Source organism: Neltuma alba, unplaced genomic scaffold (genome assembly GCF_004799145.2).
Source record: "Neltuma alba isolate B1F8T4 unplaced genomic scaffold, ASM479914v2 tig00004906_pilon, whole genome shotgun sequence".
NCBI lineage: Eukaryota > Viridiplantae > Streptophyta > Magnoliopsida > Fabales > Fabaceae > Neltuma > Neltuma alba.
The window spans coordinates 27,284-40,968 of record NW_021633903.1 but is presented as its reverse complement, the minus strand read 5'-3'; the positions used below and the strand labels follow the sequence as shown (position 1 = coordinate 40,968).

Below are 13,685 nucleotides of genomic sequence, written 5' to 3'. Positions count from 1 at the left end.
TATGGGAAGATATTTCTTTGGGCTTGAAATGGGAAATCGTAATGGGCAAAGAGTTCGCTTTTGGGCCGACCCTTGGATAACTGACCTAGGGCCGCTTAAAACCCTCTTATTCGTGCCCTAGATGATTGAACTCAACAAGACCATCAACCATTATGTGGGAAATGATGGCTCTTGGAAATGGTCAGAATTCTCCAACCTTTTGCCTATGGACATCCTACACCAAGTTACTGACCTTGAGCCACCCTCTAGACTTGAAGGCCCTGCTACATGCTATTGGGCCCTTGAAAAAGGAAGATCTTTACTGTTAAATCTGCATACAGTTTAATCATGGGGGACAACTGGGACACCGAAAACGAGTAATGGAGAACCATTTGGAGCTGGCCTGGACCAAAGAATAAGAACCTTCCTGTGGCTTGCTCTACACATGATAAGCTACTCACAAACAAGGAGAGATCAAGGAGACACCTAGCGAATGAGGCTTCATGTAGCATCTGCGAACATGCAGTAGAAGACCTAGACCACATTCTACGACACTGCACGGTGGCAACTTCATGCTGGAATGTCTTGATACCCGTAGACGAACGTGAAGGGTTCTTAACCCAAAATTCAGCACATGGTTCCTTGACCACTTAAGACCCCCAGACAAAAACGCAACGAAGCATATCACTTTCGACGTCTTATGCTGGAAATTTGGAAGGCAAGAACAACATTCTCTTCTCCCAGGAGGATACTAATATTAAAACAAACCTCCTAAATGAAGCCCTTGCCCTAACAGAACACATAGTTACCATTAGGAATTTCGCAAGCCTTTGCCTCCTCTTCCTGAGGGCTATTGTACCCTGCTTTTGAATTTTGATTCACCTTGTACATATTTTCCTCAGTAATGATATTTCATTCTCATTAAAAAAAAAAAAGAAGTTATTTGGTTTAAGAAATTTTTTTTTAAAGAGATTATAATAAATAATTGAGAATTTTAATATAAAATATTTATATATTGTGTAATAGATACATTTGATTAAGTTATTGAATTTAAATAGTTTTATATGAAAATTTTATTGTCAAAATAATATCATATCTATTATAAATAAGAAAAATTTAGGAGAGTTAATATTTATGTAATTTTGGTTTCGAGGGTAGTTTTAGAATTTTAGAGTAGTTTGGTGGAGCAGTTTTGAGTTTTATATTAAAAAAAATATTACGCGCAATTTTGTAGATTCTTGAGAATTTTGGAGTAATCTTTGTGAATATTTGCAAGCTAGATTGCAAGGTAACTCTGAAAATTTTTTTTTGTACATATGAATTGTGTATGATTATATTGTTGATTTACTAATTTTTATATCATACTAAATATAATATTATGATTTTTCAAATAAATATTTTGATATGTTATTTGATTTTGTTAAGATTTATTGCTATTAATTATGATCAATATTTAAATATATTGATGGCTATGGAATTGTCATGAGTTGTTATTAAATGGTATATAAGTTTTATTGCTATCTTATTTTTTATATATTTGAGGACGTTATTTTGATGTAACATTATTGGCATTTGACATGCATGGTTGGGCTAAGGATAGAAGGAGATTGCATGGATATAAAAACCATACCACGTGTGCCCAGCACTCGGTGCACAATGGATAGCACTTATCAGCGCCCCTTCTTTCATGTTTTTCTTTGGCTGGGATTCATTGGAGCTTGGGACATGTGACACCTTTTTATGTTTATTTCCAAATGAGGAGAGCCATAGTCCGAGCTTGAACTCTATATTTTTGGCCGGATATCTCTAGTATCAGTGAGGTTGGAATAATTTAGTAAAACGCATTAGTTCCTATCAAACTATGTAGTAGCCTATGGCTCCAGTTAGCGGTATAAGGGTAGACGGTGATATAAGGGAGGCAACATATTGTATTATTTTTGGATATTTGGGAAAAAAAAAGATATTGATATATTGTTGAATCAAAAAAATGAAATTGAGTGAATGTATCAAACCGTGATTTTTAATATTTATATACACACATATAACTAGATTTTTGGTTTATCATATATAGTTTGCTTGTATATGTTAGAATTTCAATAGTTATTGAGACGTTTGATCTCACCCCTTATATTAACAATTTTCAGGTGAAGGATCTAGTAGGAATCAAGGGAAGGCACCAATGGAGTGAGTTTTAAAGGCTTCTGCTCCTCAAGCACATGCTATGTTGTATTTTTATTTGCCATGACTATAAGACTTCAAATTTTATTTTGTTATGTTAGAAATGTTTGAAATTATGACTTGTTTGAAGTGTTAGAAATATGTATAGAATTTTTAAATTAAATATTTTTTACGTATATTGATATAATTATGTGAGGTGTTACAATATATACGTTAAAAGATGTAGCTAGCATTTATTTTTAATTCCTAAAAGTTACTTTTGTATAAGGGGGTGTTTGGCTATTGTCAAAATCCTTCCTAAAAGTGCTTTTCCCACAAACGAGATAAACTCCTTCACATATCTGCTTCGCAAAACCATAAAAACACTTTTGGACTCATAGTTTGGTTTCTATCCAAACACTCCCTAAGTCATAGTAAGTTTTAGATGTTTTTGCAATCGTGTTTGAAAAGTAGCTTTGACTCATAAGTCAGATTGGTCAAAAGCTGTGACAAATAGTTTCTAAATTTACAGACTGACTCATTAAATTTTTAAGTTACTTTTGGCGATCAAAAACGCTACAACAATCAGGAACTTGATCTGTTCTTCAATATTTTATAATTTTTATTTAGAAATCAGAATTTTGTATTTTCTGGTTTCTTTATTTATCATTTTCACATAATATAATCGCAGATTGATTTTCAGATCAGTAACGTAACTGCAGATGGGCTTGAAATGGGAAATACAAGCTGTAGGAACTAGACTGGTAAAAAAAAAAAAAAAACACAAAGCTGTAGGAACTAGAGGGAGAAGGCCTAGGACGAGCGGAACAAGGCGCGCTTCGCTTTAGTTTACGGAAGCGGGAAGCGACAGTCGCACCCTCAAACCCTCACCACTTCCACAGTGAAACATGTTGGTGGTAGTAGTAGAAGTAACTGGCAGATTCACCGCACGAAACCATTGATACCTTCTGCTAGAAATGCGTCTTCTTTACCATAATAGGCTCCTTCTTAGATTTTATCTCCTGTCCTCAAGCATTCGCCCCATGAGCGCCAGAAGCTTGCGGCATTTCACAGCTTTTTCAAAGCCGACGACTTTGTCGTCTCAAGGAGACCTTCTTCACTCCCAGAGGCTCCTATTTTGTTTAAAACCTAGTTCGAGTATTCGTCCGTTATCACTCAGGACTAATGGTTATTCTTATATTTCTGAATCTGCCGCCCCTGGGCGAGGTAGGGTCATCTTGACATTTACATTTCATTGATAAGCTTGGAGGCTTTATGGCAGTCTTTTGGTTACTACATTTACATATTGACATTTGCATTCTGAATTTTCGAGGGGAACCCAGAGGAGGAGATGTCGGGGACGCATTTCAAGATTTTAAAGTTAAATTGCAGGAGCTTGGTATTGATGCTGATTTATGCGGACCGGGGCAATACTACCGCTTGCTTTGTCCAAATGTATTATTGGTTTTCTTCTCTTTTTGCAGTCTTGTGTAATCTGGTGAAGCTGTTCATGTGGTGATTATTGATGTTGTGTTATTATATTATGATTATTTGTTTTCTTATCCTTCAAGAAATTTATCTTGATTTTTCACAGCCACTGGCTTTTCTTTTATTTGTTATATTATTATTATCTTTTTGAAGTTTCTTGTTGGCACGTTGGAAAGTGTGTTAACTCAAAAACATCTCTCCAAGTCACAGCCTGCGGAGTCCTCAGACCTAGCTGCCAGTGGCTTCTAGGTTTTGGGATTTGGTCTCAATTTAAGAGAGTTTTTTCTTCTGATGGCGTGCTCAATAGGTTGAGATTTTGGTTTTGGGTTATGAATTTGTCTGAAGTTGGTCCTAGAAGAGTGATGAGCAGCAAAGTTTTTCTCCTTTCATTTAAGCATTTAAAAGATTAAAAAATTTTAGAAGCTAAGTTAATGTAATTATACGGAAAAGTAAATTGATGAGTCAGAATTGAGTAAATGTAATTATACGGAAAAGGAACTTAATGAGTCAGAAACAAAGATACTTTGTTGTTCTGCCAAAAATCATTCCTCGATCTGTCAAAACTTCCATTAAACAAAAGAAAACGTCTGATGTTTGAAAACGTTCCATAACCAGCCTTTTCACGGTTGGCTTCTTCACAGAAAGAGGGTTTATTGTTTATTTAATTCAAGTTAACTGACTTCTATTGGCATTTTTGGTCTTAATCTTGTTTCTTAAAGAGTCGAAGATTTGGGCTGCTAAAGAGGATTGCCCCACCCAACTTTCATACACACATACCATTTTGATACTCTTTTATTTTTTCCTGTTAGTGCAATGGTGGTGATTCAGAAGAAAGGAGCTTATCTCTTTTCATCACGCAAGATGGGTTTGTTGCTATTCATTTTCTTCGTCAAATTGTTTCCTTTTTGGGTATCAAATGGATTATTTTTCTACTGCATTTAATATTGTAATTATCTGAGTCTTTCAGAGGGGCTGCTTTATGGATGTGCTTCCGTGCAAAATGTGGTTGGAAGGGCAGCACAAAGGTTAAACATTTTTCAGTTTTGAAGTATCCCATTTACCCCAGAGTATAGATTTGGATGCATATCAGCTTCTGTTTCTACTGTAGGCAGTTGCTGGTGGCCAGTCATTGAAGCATGTACCGAAAACTAAGAAAAAGAGAGAACTTTCTGAGTCAGAATTGATGCTAGAACCCCTTTGTGATGAGGTTATTATATTTCATGTTTTCTATTTTTGTTCCCACTACATTTAATTTTAGAGGTGCTATTGATCTTGATTGTGCAATCTCCGGTTCAATACTATCAGTTACTCAGTTATCTATTGACCACTGCTTAATTTAGTTTTATACAGCCGAATGCATGATTACTTTTTTATACCCTATCCTTTAATATTTTGATTTATAGCCAACTACCTAACATCATGCCTCAATGCATTGTTGACTAATGCTTTGTAGCTTTCACAAGTATATGTCTGTGGATTTGACCTTACATATCATGGCTTTGCCATGTTTTCCCGTGTTGTTTATGATATTGCATTTCTTTTGATTTTGATTTGTGTATAAAATAGGGATTATTTTGTTAGGAAATTTATTATGAGAGTCACAAGAAAGGAGAATAAGACATCCTCCACAATGAACTATATAAAGAGTAGCATAAAAAAAAATTTCATTGGAAAAAATGCAGCAAAGCTGTTTGCAAATCCAAGATAAGATTCCCCTTAAATAAACCATGAGCAGATTGCTTAAATGAGGATATGAGCACCATTCTTTTGTACCATCTATCCAAAGATAAAGATAGTTCTAAAAATTCAAGCATTGTTCTTTAACAGATTTAAACAATAATTTATGCCAATCAATAAGTTGAACTACAGCTGTCAAGCTACATGTTTTTTCCCCTAATAATCTTGGTCAAAGCTTTTGGATGCACCATTCATTTAGAGGGCCCCTTCAAGGGAGATGGATTTTGTCTGCTTTGAACAGAAAACAAGATATGCAAAGGCTATTATTATGATTTTATATATTAAATATTTATTTTTACAATGGCTTCCACTTTTATTTTTTTGGGGGGGATGTGAAGGACATTTCTCATCCACCAAATCACTCTTTTCCTTTCATTTTATTGTTGTGTACTTAAATGATCCCTTAGATGTTTGGGATTCATAATTCTCCATTTCTACTTCTATGTATTTATTATTGCCAGAATTTCTACTTCTATATTACTTAGATGCAAAATGACAGTTCTAATATGTTAATTAATAAACTATATAATGAATATATTGCATGGTGCATTAATGTTATGTTTGGTTAGTGTTCATCTATTACGTAATGTATCTGTCAGATTTGCTTCTGTTAATAAATGTTTTGTTTATATGTGTAGAATAGAACCAAATTGATTATATTACATTGGTCCATTTCCTTGCGATATAGTGAACATGGCTTTGTTTTCCTTCTTTCAGCTGATTGCTTATTTCGCAGAACGTTTGATTTCGAAGGAGACTCTACTAAGAAATGGTGTTAGGCAGAGAATGTTTAGCGATCAGGTGAACTTTCGGGATATTTTATATCTGGGTAGAACATATACCTTCTGGGGGATTATTACTTAATTGATGAAGTAATCCTGATAGTTGTGGAAATTTCTTCCATCAATATAGGTTGACAGAGTCATAAGATTGGAAGTCTTTTTTCCTCAGAAAATTCTTCATGGAATTCTTGCAATAGTCGTTTTGGTGCTGTCATTTTCAGCTATGTTTTTTGGGTTCCACAGGAGCATAGCACCAGTTCAGATTCCAAGATTTTATTCCTTGATAGTTCTGAAAGATCATGCATGCAACCAACTCATTTTCAACAATTTGAAGAAAAAAAAGGAAGGAATAAATAAGGGGAAATGGAATGAAATGCTAACTTTTAAGTCTGTGCAGAAAGTTAAAAGTGTTATTCCTGTCAACCAGCTAAGCAAGGATTCAAGTCTGATAGTTTCTATAACTAGGCAAAATTTGAAATGTCAATGACAATGGAAATAGTATCTTCTCATTTTTAAAGTAGATATTGTCCGTCCCCATTCTTTTACAAGCTACTAATCTGCATCATTATTTGTTTCCCCAATATACTTTAGCAGATTGTTATTGCATTTCCATATCGTCGTCAAGGAGATCTTGTTAGCTGCAAGTATCGGGACATCAACAAAAAATTTTGGCAGGTATAAGCAACTGCTGATGCTGAACATGTTAACAGTGGGTGGTAAAATTTGTCTGCTAGGAATTTGTCTTTTTGATTTGAAAGAATCAGTTGCTGGAAGGTGTTGATTCATCTGGAATGTGTGTCGGATAGAACAGCCACCGGTCTGATGTTATTCAGCCTCAAATTACTCCAGAGTGTAGGCCTGCTAGTAGAGAACAAACAGTCGCAGCTCTATCTATTCGAGAGACACAGACTCTCCCTCAACTTCCAAAAGCTTTCTTGCTTCTTCCCATGACCACCACACCCCTTTTACGCCCATCCCACACTCTCTCTCTCTCTAACTGCCATACATAAAATACCTCAATTACCCTTTTCTATATCTTTGGGCCTTTTCCTAACGTAAATCAGCCTAGGCTCAGGCCCATCAATAATCATTAAAAAAAAAAAAAGATTGTTAAATCACAGAAGAGTAATATATAGTGAAATAAGAATATCCATTAATACTTCATAGTCTTCATGGAAAATATATTTACTTGTTTTATAATTTATAATTATAATTATAATTTTAGAATATCTATGTATACACACACATATTTCTTGCCTATTTGCTCAATATTCTTTAATTTTTTTAATGCTTATTAGGTATAAATATGCATAAATCGTAGCTTAAAAACATGAATTAAATTTTTAAACAAAAAATTTTTTTGACCGGCTCATCCAGTTCACCCATTGGTTCTTACGGCTTTTGACTGGTTCTTAACGTTCTTTACATTGGACATGTTGCTGAACCAACTAGTTTGGTCCAGTTCGCAAAACACTACCTTGACCCTTAACTAGCTGAATTTTCTTCGGAGGAGACACTACCACAGTCAAACAAGCAGCAAGAAAAGCATAAAGTAATTGCTGCAAAGGTGAGCGGTATATCTAAAGAGTGGGTCTTTGATATAGCACATTGACGTAGTGTGGTCCATGTAGTTGACCTTGCCTAGTGGGATAAGTCATCTTCTTCTTGTTGTAATTGCTGCAAAGGTCATCCATACAAATACCCAGCCATTTCTTTCTCAAAATTCATCTTGAAAGAAGACCTTTAGGTGTGTTATAATTGGCACTGCTCCATTGATCTCTAAGAGAGTCCTTTGTGATGTTAGCTGCTCAGCCAACAATAGGAACTGTAATGGATTATAATTATTTACCTGTATCAGAAGCCATGGAAGATCAGCTGCTTGCATATAAAACTGAGTTGCCTGTTTAATCACTAAAATGGTACATGCCAGTCCTCTATATAGGCATATTTTTAAGTGCTAAACCATTTTAACTACTGCAGTTCTAATTTTCAAGCAGACAAAGCTAAACTTATATTTCAGATTGCTGTTTGTAATTTCCTTTTGTCCAAACGATCATAAAAGGAAGATTTAAGTCTGATCTATCTCTTGAAATTTTGTGTTGATATTTAGGGTTAAGCAAAATTATGATTGGCATAACTTAGGGGCTGAGGGGAGCATGCACTTCAGCCCCTGTACTTTCCCTATTTATAATATTCTGAAAACGAGTTTACTTGCAAGATGAAGTCCTAGAGATAAATATAACACTTATCTATGAAATTAAACTAGAGAATAGTCCAATGACGTAATTAAAGATTCCTAGAACATAAACTCCAAGTGTCTAGGAAACATAAATTCCTAATCTTATGACACTTCCTGTTACATTTTAACTCATCCTAGATTTCTCGACAATTTAAAAAAGATGTAAACATGTTACTGTTCTCAAGACTGAGATAAAGGGGGTAGATATTCCTCCATTTCTTGCACATTGGCGCACTAGACTCTGAAATGTTAGGCACCAGGTCAAGTATAAAAGACAACATATATTGGCATGATGATTTTTTTGGAATTGGACTATAAAGAGATGTGTGATTAATTTATTTGGATTCTCTTTATTTGAATGTGTCACCTTGTACCTCTGAAATCGGTGTCATCAATTTGTATTCTGTTTCATTTTTTTAATTGTAAATTATGGAATATCTTTATGCTCGTAGCATCTTCTTTTTCCATCTGTTGTCAAATGCTCTAACTTTATGGCTTATTGTATCTTATGACGTTATAGATTATAGATGTTGCTTAATGTTCTGTTGCTTCAGGAAGCTGACACTGAAAAGATATTTTATGGATTGGATGATATTGAAGGGCAAAGTGATATTATCATTGTATGTATCTTCATTTGTATGGAGAAACTATTCAGAAGTCAAAGTTTTGTTGTATGTTTAGTATATAACTTCAGTAATATAGGTTGAAGGTGAAATGGACAAACTTGCAATGGAAGAAGCTGGCTTTCGCAATTGTGTGAGTGTTCCTGATGGTGCGCCTGCAACAGTCTCCTCAAAGGAGTTGCCACCTGAGGAGAAGGTGTGTTATTTAGTTACTAAGTATGTGTGTGTATCGTACATCAACTTGTAAGGTATTTTCTACCTCCCTGCATATTTGATGTATATATGCGTTTTAACCTCTAGAAACTATTTGACCCATATTGTTTGAGGAGTTTGTAAATTCACTCATATATTATTTCATATGATCCCGGTACAATATATAGAGTCCGGATGGAAATATGCAATCCGGTTACAATCAATAATAATAATGCAAAGAGATTACAATCAATCAGTAATAATGCAATATCACAAGAAATCAGGAACTTATTCTAGGTAATTTATAGAGTAAATCAAGGGAGAAGATAGGGGAGAAGATCACGGCTTCTAACACTCCCCCTCAAGCTGGAGAGTAAATGTCAACCATTCCCAGCTTGCTTCGAAGCCCTTCAAAATTGACTCTGGCCAACGGCTTGGTCATGATGTCAGCAATCTGATCAGTTGAACGCACATGGTTCAAGTTAATGGTGCCATCTTCGACCTTTTCTTTGATGAAGTGCCGATCAATGTCAACATGTTTTGTTCGGTCGTGATACACAGGATTTTTGGTCATTTCAATGCTTGCTTGGTTATCACACCAGAGATTCATAGGTCCTTCATAGGAAATTCTCAATTCCTTCAGGAGTCTAATCACCCACATTCCTTCACATACCCCGAGGGCCACAGCTCTTAGCTCAGCTTCAGCACTGCTCCTTGAGACTACTGTTTGTTTCTTGCTTCGCCAAGTGACTAGGTTTCCCCAAACATAAGTGCAGTATCCTGTGACTGATCTCCTGTTATCCACAGCTCTCCCGTGATCTGCATCAGTGTAGACCTCTATGTTCCTTGTATTCCCCTTTCGAAAGAATATTCCTCTTCCAGGATTGAGTTTGAGGTAGGTGAGGATTCTGTATACTGCTTCCATGTGTTCTTCCTGGGGTTGATGCATAAATTGGCTTACCACTCCAACTGCATAGCTAATGTCAGGCCTTGTATGAGTCAAGTAGATTAGTTTACCCACAAGTCTTCTGTACCTTTCTGAGTTAACTGGTGTCCCGTTTGGTTTCACTTCCAGATTGCATGACTCTTCCATAGGAGTCTCACTAGGCTTAGCCCCAAGTATTCCTGTTTCGTGGAGTAAGTCAAGTGTGTACTTTCGTTGAGACACACTTATACCCTTTTTGGATCTAGCAACTTCCATTCCAAGAAAGTACTTCATTTGTCCTAGGTCCTTCACTTGGAATTCCCTAGCCAGGGCTTTCTTGAGATGGGAGATAGAAACCTCATCATTGCCAGTTATGACTATATCATCCACATACACAATTAGGATCGTTACCTTTCCATCACTGTGTTTGACGAAAAGAGTGTGATCAGCTTGTCCTTGAATGTAACCAAATCTTTTGATTGCTTTGGCAAACCTGTCGAACCAAGCTCGTGGAGACTGTTTCAGGCCATACAATGATTTCTTCAATTTGCAAACTGAGTTGGGTGGAGCTATTACTCCATCTGGAATTTCCATGTATACTTCCTCCTCCAAATCTCCATTTAGGAAAGCATTCTTCACGTCTAGCTGATGTAGAGACCAGTCAAGGTTAGCAGCAAGGGATAGGAGTACCTGGATGGTGTTAAATTTTGCCACAGGAGCAAACGTTTCTTGATAATCAATCCCATAGGTCTGAGTGTACCCTTTAGCCACTAATCTTCCTTTGTACTTGTTGATGCTTCCATCAGGATTGAATTTAGGGGTAAAGATCCACCTACAGCCCACTGCTTTCTTGCCCTTAGGAAGTGTGGTAATATCCCACGTGTTGTTTTCCTTCAAGGCTCTTAACTCCTCATATGCAGCATGTTTCCAATTAGGATCTGTCATAGCCTGTTGAAATGTTTCTGGAATCTTCACCTGTGAACTATTCACCACAAAAGTTTGCATTCGTGCAGATAAATTGCCATAGGAGACAAATTTTTGAATAGGATGCTGAGTACATGATCTTACCCCCTTCTGAGTGCAATAGGCCATCCCAGCTCTTCAGGATCCAACTCCGGATTGGAATCATGTTGCTGCCTTGGAATGGAAGGAACCCTACTACTTGATTGAGAACTTGAGTGCTCTGTCACCCCTGCATCAATTTCAGCATTGGTTTCCATTGGGTGAGGAGTGTTTGTGGTGTTTTGGTGTTTTGGGGAAGGTGTAGGACTAGGGGTTTTTGATTCTGGTTCAGGGATTTCTTCTTGAGGTGTGGAAGATTCAAGAGGGTTAAGAGGTAGGTTGGAGGTGGTTATCGGTTCAGGTGTAATTAGCCATTCTACTCCATAGTGCTCCCCCTGAATGGGTAATTTGGGGTAGTAAGCGTCATCCTCGTAAAAGACAGTATCTTTGGAGATGATGAGTTTTCTGGTAGTAGGACTATAACACTTATACCCTTTTTGGGTGGAAGAATACCCGAGGAAAATACATTTTTCTGCTCTAGCACCTAGTTTGCCGCCATCATGTTTATGAACAAAGACAACACACCCAAAGATCTTTTGGGGAATGGAATTGATGATAGGTGAGGGGGTAAGTCTCGAGGAATTTCTGAATGGGGGTAGTGAAATGGAGGATTTTGGAGGCCATGCGATTGATAAGGTAAGCTGCGGTCAATACAGCATCTCCCCAAAACATATTCGGAACGTTTCTTTCCATCATAATAGCTCGAGTTACTTCCAAAAGATGTCTATTCTTTCGCTCAGCAATTCCGTTTTGTTGGGGGGTATAGACACATGAGGTTTGGTGATGGATTCCTTCCTGCTTAAGAAATTCCCTAAAGGCTCCACTCACGTATTCTTTGGCATTGTCACTTCTCAAAACTTTGATGGGAGTTTGGAATTGGGTTCTCACAAACGAGCAAAAGTTTTTGAAAATTTGTAAGGCTTCGGATTTCTCTTTCATAAGGTAAACCCATGTGACCCGGGTGTGATCATCTATGAATGTGATAAACCACCTTGTGCCTGTTCGGGTGTTGGTTTTGGCAGGTCCCCAAATGTCGGTATGGATCATTGTGAACGGGGCAGTAGGTTTGTAAGTATGTTTGGGATAGGAGGCGCGAGTTTGTTTTGCAATTTGGCACGTTTCGCATTGGAAAGGAGAAGAATTTTTATTGAATAAAGTTGGAAACACATGCTTCATATAATCAAAGCTGGGGTGGCCTAATCTTAGATGCCACAACATTACATTTTTATTCTGAGAATTTGAGCTAACCATAGCTTTCTTTGCTCCTGCTATCTTCATATCCTTTCCTTCAAAGTAGTAGAGTCCATCCCATTCTTTAGCAGTCAAAATCTTCCTCCCCGAGGTCGAATCCTGAAAAACACATTTAACATCATCAAAGATCACCCGACATACGTGCCCTTTAGTTAATTTGCTCACAGAAATAAGATTGCAAGTAAGAGCAGGGACAAACAAAACATTATGGATTTCCAGATCGTCAGATAGAGCCATAATGCCAACACCCTCAACTTTTGTATATAGTCCAGTTGCTACTTTTACCCTGAGGTTCTCATGGCAATATTTGAGGGATTTAAAGAAGGACTTATTACCAGTCATGTGATCGGTAGCACCGGAGTCAATAATCCAAGTCTCATCACTAGTTACCATTGCATTAAGGGCTATAATGGAGTTACCTGACTGTATCAAGTTCACGTTGGGAACAGATTTTGACTTGTTTTGTTTTTCAAGTATCTTACAAAGTATTTGAAGCTCTTCTCTGGTCAACTGGTCTCCATCGTCACCTCTTTCTTCAGATGAGGTGTGGTGGCTCTTTCTATCTTCTCGTTTCTGCTTCCCTTGGGTTGGTTTTCCATGTAGTTTCCAACATTCATCTCTGGTGTGGCCTCTCTTGTTACAATGATTGCACCACTTGTTCCCTCTCTTCTCAGGCCCCTCTGAGGTCTGGAACCCTCTCGTCACCAATGCCGAGCCTTCTGCTGGGGTCAGATTACCCTGGGTGAGGTGTCTTCGGCTTTCTTCGAACTTAACCATACTGAAGACTTCAAATAGGGATGGCAGGGGTTTCAGTCCCATAATTCTCCCCCTCACTTCTTCAAACACATCATTCAAGCCCAACAAAAATTCATATGTTCGTCCCTTTTCCACCAACTGTCTGTAGTAGTTAGCATCATCTATATCCTTCCAAGGATGTACTTCAAAGAGATCCAATTGCTGCCATATCTTTGTCAGAGTACTGTAGTATTGTGTTACAGTTAAGTTGCCTTGCTTCAGATCTTTGAGTTGCCTCTTGAGATCTAATAAGGCTGCAGTGTTGTCGAGGGTAGAGTAGGTCCGCTTAGCAGCATCCCAGATTTCCTTGGCTGTGCTTGCAAGAAGGTATCCTTCACTGATTTCGAGGGTCATTGAATTGCACAACCAAGACATCACCTGATTATTTTCAGCGAACCAGGTGTCAAATTTGGGGTCATTGTGTGAAGGTTGTTGTGCTTCTCCATTGATATACT

General features: G+C 37.3%; 1 protein-coding gene across 1 annotated transcript in view; it reads left to right on the top strand.

The window, feature by feature from the left end:
* The first annotated feature begins 3,520 nt into the window (after positions 1 to 3,520).
* The window catches only part of LOC114746118 (twinkle homolog protein, chloroplastic/mitochondrial), a 32,805-nt gene continuing 22,640 nt past the window's right edge, over positions 3,521 to 13,685 (top strand). The window contains exons 1-8 of the mRNA XM_028934307.1: positions 3,521 to 3,591; positions 4,434 to 4,489; positions 4,592 to 4,649; positions 4,733 to 4,831; positions 6,079 to 6,162; positions 6,738 to 6,818; positions 8,937 to 9,002; positions 9,085 to 9,201. Of these exons, the coding sequence (XP_028790140.1) occupies positions 4,608 to 4,649; positions 4,733 to 4,831; positions 6,079 to 6,162; positions 6,738 to 6,818; positions 8,937 to 9,002; positions 9,085 to 9,201 (489 nt within the window). The 5' untranslated portion in view covers positions 3,521 to 3,591; positions 4,434 to 4,489; positions 4,592 to 4,607. The remainder of the gene's footprint in view (positions 3,592 to 4,433; positions 4,490 to 4,591; positions 4,650 to 4,732; positions 4,832 to 6,078; positions 6,163 to 6,737; positions 6,819 to 8,936; positions 9,003 to 9,084; positions 9,202 to 13,685) is intronic.